This window comes from Myotis davidii, unplaced genomic scaffold (assembly GCF_000327345.1).
Source record: "Myotis davidii unplaced genomic scaffold, ASM32734v1 scaffold326, whole genome shotgun sequence".
NCBI classification, from domain to species: domain Eukaryota; kingdom Metazoa; phylum Chordata; class Mammalia; order Chiroptera; family Vespertilionidae; genus Myotis; species Myotis davidii.
Window position 1 is genome coordinate 22,680 of NW_006296626.1, and position 12,604 is coordinate 35,283.

At 56.2% G+C, this 12,604-nt stretch overlaps 1 protein-coding gene across 1 annotated transcript in view; it reads right to left on the minus strand.

Annotated features, from left to right (window-relative positions):
* Positions 1–4,431: 4,431 nt before the first annotated feature.
* RDH13 (retinol dehydrogenase 13 (all-trans/9-cis)) overlaps positions 4,432–12,604 on the minus strand; it is a 10,632-nt gene continuing 2,459 nt past the window's right edge. The window contains exons 3-6 of the mRNA XM_006772209.2: positions 10,066–10,170; positions 8,663–8,875; positions 7,037–7,138; positions 4,432–5,633 (exon numbers count right to left, since the gene is read on the minus strand). Of these exons, the coding sequence (XP_006772272.1) occupies positions 5,425–5,633; positions 7,037–7,138; positions 8,663–8,875; positions 10,066–10,170 (629 nt within the window). The 3' untranslated portion in view covers positions 4,432–5,424. The remainder of the gene's footprint in view (positions 5,634–7,036; positions 7,139–8,662; positions 8,876–10,065; positions 10,171–12,604) is intronic.

A 12,604-nucleotide genomic window follows, 5' to 3' on the forward strand; every position in this document is an offset into this window, starting at 1 on the left:
AAGAAAAATGACCATAGGGTGGGTGGTCTCTTGATCCCTCTCCAGCCCCAGGACCTCGAAGAGGGTCGCCAGGGAATGAACCTCAGCATCTCCACGCTCCTCCCTCCACAGCCTCCCGACGCCTCCCCGGCGGCCTCCACCAGGTCCAAGCAGGAGAGGGACCCCGAGGCCAGGAGCCCACACCTCGTGCTGGACGGCCGATGGCCACAGGGGGCCACGCTCAGACGGGGCAGCCCGGGGCTCTGAGCCTTTCACCCAGGGCGACCTCAGCCCTGCTCGACAGGACGGGGACGTCCCCTGTGCAAGACAAGGCTGCACCACAACCCACATCCCGCTGCGGTTTCCGCCGGTGGCCTGCCTGCCAGCCACAGACACGTGGGCCACCCGGGGCGCTCCCACGGGGCCTGTGTGTGGCCACAGGAGAGGGAGAGGGTTCCCCAAGGTGGACGGGGTGACGTCAGGACGGCCGAGTCTCACCCGCAGAACCCAGCGGAACCGCTGTGGACGGAGCCGCAGCCCCAAGTCCAACCTGACCACTTGGTGACAGTGTCTGGTCACTACGCTGGGCCCGTGTGTGTCTACACAGGGCTGCCGGGTGGGGCGGTCCCTACAGTTCTTCCCTCAGTGTCTTCCTCTGCTGTTGTTCATCGTGGTCACCTGAGGCTACTTTCCGTTGATTTTTATTTTTTTAAATATATTTTTATTGTTTTTATTGATTTTTTTTACAGAGAGGAAGAGAGTTAGAAACATCCATCAGTTGCCTCCTGCACGCCCGCTCCAAGGGATGTGCCGGCAACCAAGGTACATGCCCTTGACCGGAATCGAACCTGGGACCCTTCAGTCCACAGGCCGACGCTCTATCCACTGAGCCACACCGCTCAGGACTCCATTGATTTTTAGAGAGAGTGAAGGGAGGGGGAGAGACAGAGAGAAACATTCCTGGGAGAGAGAACATGTGCTCCTAAGTATTTAACGCTCCTGGTTATGAATGTGACAATTTTTTCAGACAAGCGCGCCCCCTACTGTCGGTGTGGTGAGGTACAGGTTCTTATTAGGGGAAGAGGTTTCTGTCCTTCCCTCCCCCCAGCCTTGCAAAATCCTCATTTCCCCTTTTTTCTGCTTTTTCCCTTAACCCTGCAGAGTCCAAAGTGCGCCCTTCCTCTAGTTTCTTCCCGCTGGAGAGGCGCCTTTCTCAGGCACGGTCGGTGCCTGGTCGGTCAGAATGTTTGGGTTTTGTTACTGTTTGCACACCTGCCTCTCTGTCTGATGGTGGTTTCCACAGAGCCCCGGGCCCGCCGGCTGCACGTGCATCGCACGGTTTTTCTTTTGTATCGATGGCTGCGTGGGGAGAGGGGAAGATGCAGAATATATCTCGGCTGCCACCGTGTGTGCGAGCCTTCGCTTTGACTTATTGAACTTAAATCAACCTGATTCCGGTCATCCACGCACAGGGTTCAAATGTGTTAAAAACATGGAAAGAGGGTGGGAGCGAGGCTCCTTAAACACGGGTGGGCTTTCCCTTTTCAATGTACTTTTAAATTATGTATAATTTCGGGCATTCTTTTTGCCCTTGCCTGAGGATATGTTTTTATTGAGAGGAGAGAGAGAGAGAGAGAGAGAGAGAGAGAGAGAGAGAGAGTTCCCAGGGGAGTCCACGCGAAGGACCCAACCCAAGTCCGAGGCTGCGCGTTTTGCTTCCCGCGAAGCTCCGCCGCTGGGACAAGCCCCCCGGGCGGGCGTGACTTTCGGGGAGCCCCTCTGCTGCCGGAAACCCCGATTTCACACGCGCCTTCCCGGGCACCGGCTGCTCGCTCACTGTCGCTCGGTTGCCACAGCCTTTCACCACTCGCTCTGTTTCCATGACGATGTCAAACTCTAAGGCCACTGACCCAGTGCGTGCCCACCTGCCTGCACCCAAGTTCCATCCCTATGAGCCACAGGTGCAGACGCGATTTGTGTCCCACTGTGCGCTGCCCGCGAGTAGTAGGTCCATCTCCCCCGCCGCCCGCTCCCAGCTCGAGTCCTGACAGAGGGTCAAACCCGCCACCCAGGTATGTGCCCCAACCTGGAATCGAACCCGAGACCTTGGGGTGCCCAGGGCAACGCTCACCCGGCTGAGCCACGCGGGCCAGGGCTGCCCCGCTCTTACACGTTATGTGGGAGACACCTTCCTGCGCAGCCGCCACAGCCCCGGGTCCCCGAAAAGCCCGGAACAGTGAAGACTCCCCGTCCATGGACCATGGATCCCCCCAGCCGGACCCCACTTCCACCCCCAGCCTAAGGCCCCTAGAGCCACCCCCAGGTGAGCCCCGAACTCAGCCAATCACGGCGCGTTAGCCGACCCCCAACCCCACCCAGGGGAGCCAGGCGGGCGGGGCTTGATGCCAATGAACCTCATCGGGGAGACCCTGCTGAGGAGGGACCTGGACCCCCGATCAAGGGGAGTTGGGGGGCGGGGGGCCTCCAGGTTCCCAGGTCCAGCAGGTCCGAGGCTGCGCGTTTCCCTTCCCGCCAAGCTCCCCGCCGCTGGGACAAGTCCCTGGGCGGGCTTGACTTTCGGGGAGCCCGTCTGCTGCAGGAAACCCCGATTTCACACGCGCCTTCCCGGGCACCGGCTGCTCGCTCACTGTCGCTCGGTTGCCACAGCCTTTCACCATTCGCTCTGAGACCATTCGATGTCAAACTCTAAGGCCACTGACCCAGCGCGTGCCACCTGCCTGCGCCCAGCCCCATCCCTATGAGCCACAGGTGCAGACGCGATTTGTGGTCCCACTGTGCGCTGCCCGCGGGTAGTAGGTCCATCTCCCCCGCCGCCCGCTCCCAGCTCCTGAAGCTGACAGCCTCATACAGGGACCCATACAGCGACGTTTCCCTCCCAGGACAATATGTCCTTGTGTGGGTGGGCCACATATTTTTAAAATATATTTTTTTTATTAATTTCAGAGCAGGAGAGGGAGATAGAAACATCAATGAGATGAGAATCATTGATCAGCTGCCTCCTGCATGCCCCCTACTGGGGATCGAGCCTGCAACCTGGGCATGTGCCCTTGACTGGAATCGAACCCTTCTGTCTGCAGGCCGACACTCTATCCACTGAGCCACACCGGCTAAGGATGGACATAACTTTAGGGGCCACCATCAACCCGGCATAGACGCCCAGCCTCGGGGTGAAGTGGCCCCTGGTGACGGTCACCAGTCAGGCAGGTGGGATGGTTTCCATGTCCCTCAAGGAGAGCCGGGTGTCTCCTGGGCCACAGGGCCCAGCCGGGCAAACACCAGCCCAGCCGGCACCCGGCTAGCGCCTGTCACCAGCAGCCAGGCGCACCAAAGAGCCTACGAAAGCTGCACCCCGACTTGGCTGCCTTTCTGTGAAGCGTGCACCCCGCCCCCCGCTAACCCACAGCCCTTTCTCCACTTCCTCCGGCGGCTGGTTGCTCTGCCACAGTCTCCGGTCTGGGCGGCTGTGGCTTTGATGGTTTCAGACGGGGTTTCATCACCTTTCATCTCCGAAGGTTAGCGCTGGGTTTGGGAGCCGCCCAGGGCCTCCGGGGCCCAGAGAAGGGTGACCTCGGTGTATGTGTGAGACAAGGTCTGTGGTCTGAGGTTTCTCGGTTCCGAAAAGGAAGCGGATGTCGGTCTGAGGGGTTTGTGGCTCGAAACCGCAAGCCGCCAGCCGCCTGCACGTGGCTGAGGCCAGGCTGGCTGCCCTACTTGGGGAGTTGGCGATAACCTCTAATTTCAGCTGATTTGCTCCTAACACGGGGACCGTAATTCTGCCGGTAATTCTGCCTCCTTTAAGCAGAATCGGTGGGGACCTCGTGAGGGGAGCCCACGGCCGTGAGAAAGGCTGAGAAAACAGGGGTGTGAAAGGGACAGAGTGGAAGACAGGACGGGGGCGCCCCCAAAGGCGTCCACATCCTGCTCCCCCAAAACCACCCCTTCCCATGGCAAAGGGGGTGGAGGAGGCACCTGGAATGAGGGGTATTGAAGTTGTTGATTAAGGGACTTTAATTTTTTTTAATTAGTAACTCATTCTTTTTTTAAATTACTTTATTGTTATTACATGTGTCCTTATCCCATTACCCCCCACGCCCCCTCACTCATGCCCTCACCCCCCTGTTGTCTGTGAGTAACTCATTCTTAAGAGCCTTTTTTTAAATATATATTTGTATTGATTTCAAAGAAGGGAGAGAAACATCTATCCACTGAGCCACACCAGCCAGGGCAGGAGCCTTTACTTTTATTGAGAGAGGAAGGGAGAGGGGGAGAGAGATAGAAACATCAATGATGACAATCACCCATCGGCTGCCTCCTGCACGCCCCACGCTGGGGACTGAGCCTGCAATCCGGGCGTGTGGCCTGACCGGGAATCAAACTGGTGACCTCCTGGCTCCTGGGTCGATGCTCAACCACGGAGCCACGCCGGCCGGACTCTAATGGCTCGTGTTTTAAAATGTACGTGTATCCTGTTTCTTGGATAAATTTTTACCAAGGGTTAAAAAAAATAAAAAGAAACCTAGAATGTGAATGGCAAGATCTAAAAAAAAAAAAAACAGGAAGAAATACATGAGCCCATGGGACTTCCCCACACGCCCGGAGGAAGGAGTGAAAGCTATGGCTCAGCTAGATTTTTATCAGTATTTATTAAAGAGCAAGTGTGAGAGTCCACAGGGCAAGGGAAGGTCGTGACCCCGGTCATCCTGGGCCTCCAGCAGCAGCAGCTGGTGCGTTGCTCACCTGTCCGCGGGGGCGTCACTCGGGGATAATGGGCCAGGTGTGTGTTAGCCTGGTCTCGGGGTACAGCCCCCCCCCACTATTACCCCTCCTACCCCCACACCCGGCCAGGCTCTGGCACACAAAGACCCTCAGGAATCTCTCCCTGGCAAGAAACGCTCAGTACGCCATCCTGTGAGGTAGGCCAGGGATTGTGCACACTTCCCAGTTGGGGAAATTGAGGCTCAGAGAGGAGAACCATGGGTGAACCATGAACTTGATCGTGTCTAGCAGACACCTTGCCCCCCACCGTGGCCCATGTCAGAGGGAGCTGGCTCCTTCCCCAGCAGTTCCCAGGGGAAGCAGCCGATGGCCTGGCTCACCTGCACCAGCCCCTGGCTCAGGTGCGCACCTGCCGCCCAGTCCCCTGCGGCCAGGAGACAGAGGGAGCGTGGAAAGGCCGATGCTGCCACCTAGAGGGCGGTGTGAGCATGGCAGCCAGCATTCCTTGGTCAATGCTGCCATCTAGCGGCGGCTGCGGGCGTGGCAGGCAGGCAGGGTCCTTCCTTTGAAGGCTTGGCCGATGCTGCCACCTAGAGGGTGGCGTGGGCGTGGCAGCCAGCCTTGGTCTTCCTGCGGCTCCATCCTGATGGTTTCCACACCTGCTCCCAGGTGCTTTGGGGGAAGGGCTGGCCCCACGCAGGGGACCCCCTAGGACCCCTTCAAGCCCACCAGACGGGCGCTTTCAGCCCAGAGCCGCCGGGCCACCTCGTCATCCTCCGCCTCGGGGGCCGGGGCCTTCTCTCGGAGTCCATCGAAGTACTTCCCCGAAACGCCCTCCAGGTCCTCCGCCACGGCCAGGTAGGTGCTGGTCTGGGCCGCCAGCTGGGGGCTCTTGACCAGCAGCCAGAAGATGGGCCCTGCAACCAGCCCACAGAGCATTCAGTCCACAGGCATTCAGAGAGACTCAGGGCCCAGGGAGGCCGGACGTTGGCCAGGAGTCCCTCTAGGCTTTTGCTCCTGCGGTTCCCGCCACCAGGAATCCCCTTCCCTAGCACCTCCCTCCCAAAGCTGCCTCCCCCAGGAAGCCCTCCTGGCTTTCCCCAGGCAAATGGAGGCTCTCCCTCCTTTCGATCAGCCCCGAGTCCCCACCATACCCCATCCTGCTTTAAAATCACTTTTTGTTGTTGTTAATCCTCACCTGAGGATATTTTTCTATTGGTTTTTAGGGAGAGTAAAAGAGAGAGGGAAAGACAGAGAGAAACATGGATGGGAGAGAAACACATCCATTGGTTGCCTCCTGCACGAGCCCCAACCAGGGCCTGGGCCCGGGAGAAACCTGCAACCAAGGTATGTGCCCTTGACCGGAATCGAACCCAGGACCCTTTGGTCCACAGGCCGACGCTCTATCCACTGATCCTAGCCACTAGGGCTAAATAACTTTTATTATTGACTGTCTCCAGCTTAGCATCCGTGCCACCTGGTACCACCCACTACGTGTTTTTCAGGGTTATAAATGCTAGCTGTCAAGTTCTAACTGTTCCCCTTCGATCTGGGCCAGGCGCTGTGCTGGCCCGGTTACGGGAGGCCCACGCAGGACCTCCCTCTGCAGGAGGGCGCTGAGGCTCAGAGAGGTGCAGCCACTCCCCTGGGTGGCACAGCCAGTTAGCGGACTGGAGGAGTTGGCTCCACAGGCTCCTCCCCTCCCCTGAGACATGGCTTTCTCATCAGTCAGATGGGCCCTGGCCTGTTTCCGGGGGCTATTCTGAGGATCCACACAGAAAAGTGACTTGCTCTGCCCTGGCCGGTGTGGCTCAGTGGATAGAGCATCGGCCTGCAGACCAAAGGGTCCCAGGTTCAATTCCAATCAAGGGCACGCGCCTGGGTTTCGGGCTCGAGCGCCACTGGGGGACGTGCAGGAGGCAGCCGATCAATGATTCTCTCTGATCATGGATGTTTCTCTCTCTCTCCCTTTCCCTTCCTCTCTGAAATCAATAAAGATACAGTTTTTAAAAAGAAAAAGAAAAAGGTGAGGAAGGGAGAATTCGATCTCTGCTTGAGCTGGGACGTCATCTCCATCTCCCGTCAGGCCTGGGCGCGCCCGGCTGCGGACTCACTGCAACTACACCGTCAACTTTCCCGGACCGAGGGCGGATCGTGGGACTTCTCAGCCTCCACACATCGTGAGCCACTTTCTCCTAATAAATCTTTCTGAATACCTATAGATGTCCCATCGGTCTTCATACCCTGCAGGAGGTTCCTGGGCCCCAGGCTGGGAGGACAGGGGTTCAGCAAGGGGTCCCCAGGCCAGGAGGGCGCTTACCGAGCGTGAAGCTGGAGAAGGCCGAGCTGTGCATGCCCGTGTGCCTGCCCAGCTCTGTCCGGGCCACGCCGGGGTGCAGCGCGTTCACCGTCACGCCCGTGCCTGGGGAGAGAAGGGAAGGATGGGGGGCGGAGGGCACATGGATGTCAGCTTCACTCCTTACCAGGAAGCCTGACGCTGTCCACCCCGAGCTCCGGGGCTCCCCCATTTCCTGCCCTTGACCCCGCATCCCCTTGTTGCTCTGAAACCTCCCTGCCAGGTGGTTTCATCGTGCGAGGCGGCTCCGTCACCTGGCTGCTCAGCGCACGGCCTCTCCACCGAGTGTGTCAAAACCACATGGAGCCTCGGGAAACCCAGACCGCTGGCCCCGCCCCCAGAGGCCTGAAGCAGTGGGTCAGGGTGGGGGGGTCCGACAGGCTCCCAGGTGAGCGGACACGGCTAGCCCACACGCCTCTATGAGAAGCAAGGGCAAAGGGCGGGCTTTGCAACGCCCGCACTATGGACGCTGAGGTCCAGTCATTCCTTAACCCGTGCCCTGGACATGTCCCCGGCTTCTGTCCACTAGATGCGAGGAGCAACAACCATCCCAGAATTGACAGCCAAAAGTATCCAATTATTGCCAAATGTCCACTGGCCTGGAACACCAGAGGCTTAGAGGCCAGTCCTGGATGACCAGGGAAGAAGGTGTGATTGATTAGTGATGTCTGCTTCAGGCACCAGGGGGAGCCTGGTGGGGTATGATTAATTAGTGATGTCTGCTTTAGATGCTGGAGGGGAGCCTGGTGGTGTGTGATTGATTAGTGATGGGAGCCTAGTGGTATGTGATTGATTAGTGATGTCTGCTGCAGATACTGGTAGGGAGCCTGGTGGTGTGTGATTGATTAGTGATGTCTGCTTCAGGCACCAGGGGGAGCCTGGTGGGGTATGATTGATTAGTGATGTCTGCTTTAGATGCTGGAGGGGAGCCTGGTGGTGTGTGATTGATTAGTGATGTCTGCTTCAGGCACTGGAGAGGAGCCTGGTGGTGTGTGATTGTTTAATGATGTCTGCTTCAGGCATCAGGGGGGAGCCTGGTGGTGTGTGATTGATTAGTGATGTCTGCTTCAGACACCAGCAGGAAGCCTGGTGGTGTGTGATTGATTAGTGATGTCTGCTTCAGGCACTGGAGGGGAGCCTGGTGGTGTGTGATTATTTAATGATGTCTGCTTCAGGCACCAGGGGGGAGCCTGGGCCAGTGGGGGAGCCTGTTGGGTTGTGATTGATTAGTGATGTCTGCTTCAGGCACCAGGGGGGAGCCTGGTCATGTGTGACATGCATTTGCCTCCTGTGTCCTAGAGCCCCTGCTTGACCTCCCATCAGCCCCCGGTCACAGTAGGACCGCTCCAGGCTCAGAGCTACAGGAAGCAGCAGGTCCCCCGCGCACCTTGCAGCCTCCGGCTCAGCTCCCTGGTGATGGTGTGTGATTGATTAGTGATGTCTGCTTCGGGCAGGGGCGGGGAGCCTGATCATGTGTGCTATGCATTTGCCTCCTGTGTCCTAGAGCCCCTTCTTGACCTCCCATTAGCCCCGGTCACAGCAGGACGCTCCAGGCTCAGAGCTACAGGAAGAGGCAGGTCACCCACGCACCTTGCAGCCTCCGGCTCAGCTCCCTGGTGAAGAGGACGATGGCCAGCTTACTCTGGCAGTAGGCCGCCTTGGTGTTATACTTCCTCTTCTCCCAGTTCAGGTCCTCAAAGTCTATGTGCCCAGCCACGTGGGCCAAGGACGAGAGGTTGATGATCCGCGAAGGGGCCGAGGCCTTCAGCTTGTCCAGCAGTAAGTTCGTCAGGAGAAAGTGACCTGGATGAATGACCACAAAAAGAGAAAACTGTCCTTAAAGTCTGACCAGGTGCCTAGGAGTGGGCTGGGCACATACCTTACCTCACCCTCCCAACAGCACATGGTTCCCAACCAGAAGCAGCATGGCCCCCAGGGGACATTTGGCAACATCTGGAGATAATTTTATTTGTCCCAACTGTGGAGAGAAGGGACACCACTGCCATCTAGTGGGTGGAGGCCAGGGATGCTGCTCCACATCCCATAATGCACAGCAAAGTCCCCAAAACAAGGAACTATCCAGCCCCAAATGTCCAGCCCTCTGAGGTCAGCGGGGGAGGAGACTGCCTTCTGCCTCCCAAAATGTTTTCTCCATTTCTTCTTCAGTAATGGAACTTTTGGCTAGGCCCAAGGCAGGCCAGTGAAAGACTACATTTCCCAGGCTCCTTTGCAACTGGATTGATCATGTGATTAAGTCCCAGCCAATAGGATGTAAATGATTGTGTGTGTGTGTGTGTGTGTGTGTGTGTGTGTTAAGGGTTGAGTTGTGTCTCCCTACTCTCAGCCCCCAAAGAAAGATGTTGAAGTCCTACCCTCCAGAACCACAGGATGTGACCCTATTTGGAGACGGGGTCTTTGCAGAGATAATTAACTTAAAGTAAGGTCATTAGGGTGGGCCCTGATCCAATATGTCCCGTTGCCCCCTGGCCCTTCCTAACAGAACCCCAGGTACAGGCAGGGTGACAACGGAAAGACTGACGGAGTGACTGATGGACGGACAAAGGGATAAAAGGTCGAGAGACTGATGGTGGGTCCCAAAGACTTTACGAGCGCGCAGTGAGGCATCGGCAACTCCCCGAGCTGCGGCGTGACCCCAGGAGTGGCCACTTGGCCAAGGTGGAAAGTGGACACCCCCCGCCCTGGCCGGTTTGGCTCAGTGAATAGAGCGTCGGCCCTCGGACTGAAAAGTCCCAGGTTCGATTCCAGTCAAAGGCACATGCCCGGGTTGTGGGCTCGATCCCCAGTGTGAGGCGTGCAAGAGGCAGCCGATCAATGATTCTCTCTCATCATGGATGTTTCTCTCTCTCTCCCTCCCCTCCTTCTCTGAAATCAATAAAACTATATGTTTTTTAAGAAGAAAGTGGACACCTGCTCCCAGAGCCCGTGCCTGACCCACCAGGCTCACGTCCCAGGCGTGCACTGTGCGGCCTCACCCAGGTGGTTCACGCCCAGCTGCATCTCGAAGCCGTCCTCCGTGGTCCAGTGTGGGCAGCGCATCACGGCCGCGTTGTTGATCAGCACGTGCACTTTCTCCTCCTCTGGAAGACAGGGGCCAGGGCCAGCGCATCAGCTCCGCGCCTGCACTGGGCTGCACGCACAGTGTCCCCCCGACATTCACGACCACCTGAAACCTGGGCGTGTGCCCTTCCTGTGGGAACAGAGTCTTTGCGGAAGCGACCGAGTAAAGATGAGGTCACAGGGTCCTCATCCAACTCATCCAACATGACTAGCGTCCTCACAAGAAGGCAAGTCTGGCCCTGGCGGGTGTGACTCAGTCAGTTGGGTGTCGCCCCAGGTACCAACAGGTCCTGTGTGCCACAAGGTGACCAGTTCAATTCCCAGTCAGGGCACGTGCCTGGATTTGGGGCTCGATTTCCGGCAGGGAGCATGCAGGAGGCAGCTGATGGGTGTTTCTCTTTCTCTCTTCCTCTCCCTCCCCTCTCTCTAGAAATCAGTAAAAATCCTATATAATAAAAGCCTATGATGTGCACTGACCACCAGGGAGCAGATGTTCCAACTGGTGGGTTAGCTCACTGCTGGGGTCCGGCCAATAGGGACTGAGCAAGACGGACCAGACACTCCCTGGAGCCCTCCCGCGGTCCCTACCCAGCCCCGATCGTGCACCGGTGGGGTCCCTCGGCCTGGCCTGTGCCCTCTTGCAATCCAGGTCCCCTGGAGGATGTCGGAGAGCCAGATTCAGCCCAATCTCACAGGCCAGGCCGAGGGACCCCACCAGTGCACGAATTCGTGCACCGGGCCTCTAGCATTTAAAAGAAAGAAAAGTAGCGAAGTTTTCACAATGAAACTTCACCAGGCAGCAGGGGAAAAGTTAACAGGGAGTCCCTTGAGGTGGGTGTGGAATCGAAGGTGTTTCGCTCTCCTTCACTCTTCCGGATTTAATCAATTTTCCATACGGAGCATGTATTTCTTTGCTTCAGGGAAAACAGTCCATCCGTGTTTATTTGTTCGCCTCTTCTCAGCCCCCGCTCCTCTGTCTCCGGGCTAGCTTCCCTGCTGTTGTTTCACACGCAGCCGATGGGGAGGAAGAGGCTGCCTCCGGGATGTGCAGACACCATCACCCACGTGACAAATGACACGGACACGAGGTCGGGCGTTCACAGCAGCCGCGGGAAGGCTGGCAGCCGAACGGCCAACCCATCAGACCACAGGAGGGAACACAATACCATGTACTGGTAGCCACAGGAAAGGCATAAAGAGAAACAATGTAGCCACAAGAAAAGTGTAAAGAGATACAATGTAGCCGCAAGAAATGCATAAAGAGATACAATGTAGCCACAAGAAATACATAAAGAGATACAATGTAGCCACAAAACCATAAAGAGATACGATGTAGCCACAAGAAAAGAATAGAGACAGTGTAGCCACAAGAAAGGAATAAAGAAATACAATGTAGCCCTAACTGGTTTGGCTCAGTAGCTAGAGTGTCGGCCTGCGGAGCGGGGGGTATGCAGGAGGCTGACGATCAATGCTCTCTCATCATAGATGTTTCTATCTCTCTCTCCCTCTCCCTTCCTCTCTGAAATCAATAAAAATACATATATATAAAAAATTTTATAAATACATATATTTATTTTAAAAAGAGAGAGATACAATATAGCCACAAGAAAAAAGAATAAAGAGATACAGTGTAGCCACAAGAAATGCATAAAAGAGATACAATGTAGCCACAAGAAAAGAATGAAGAAATGCCATGTAGCCATAAGAATGAGGAAGCTGAGCGAACCGGGGAGGGAAAGGCTGGGGCACCACCGGGCGTAGGACAGGCTCCAATTTGTACTAAAAGGCGACCCATAAAGAGATGCAATGTAGCCACAAGAAAACAAAGTGTAAAGAGATACAATGTAGCCACAAAGAAAACCATAAAGAGATACAATGTAGCCACAAGAAAAGAATAGAGACAGTGTAGCCACAAGAAAGGAATAAAGAAATACAATGTAGCCCTAACTGGTTTGGCTCAGTAGCTAGAGTGTCGGCCTGCGGACTGAAGGGTCCCGGGTTCGATTCCAGTCGGGTACATGCCTGAGTTGTGGGCTCGATCCCCAGTAGGGGGTGTGCAGGAGGCAGCTGATCATTTTCTCTCTCTCCCTCTCCCTTCCTCTCTGAAATCAATAAAAATGCATATATATAAAAAAATTATAAATACATATATTTTATAAATACATGTATTCATAAAAAAAGAGAGAGATACAATGTAGCCACAAGAAAATCCATAAAGAGAGACAATGTAGCCACAGGAAAAGAATGAAGAAATGCCATGTAGCCACAAGAATGAGGAAGCTGAGAGAACCGAGGAGGGAACCGCTGGGGCACCACCGGCCGTAGGACAGGCTCCAATTTGTACTAAAAGGCGGCGATACACCTTCCTGTTTGGTAGATGCATGAACTCTCCGCAGACGGACACGTGAGCACTGCACACACGTGAGGAAGGCGGGGCTGGGAGCGAGGGGCGGG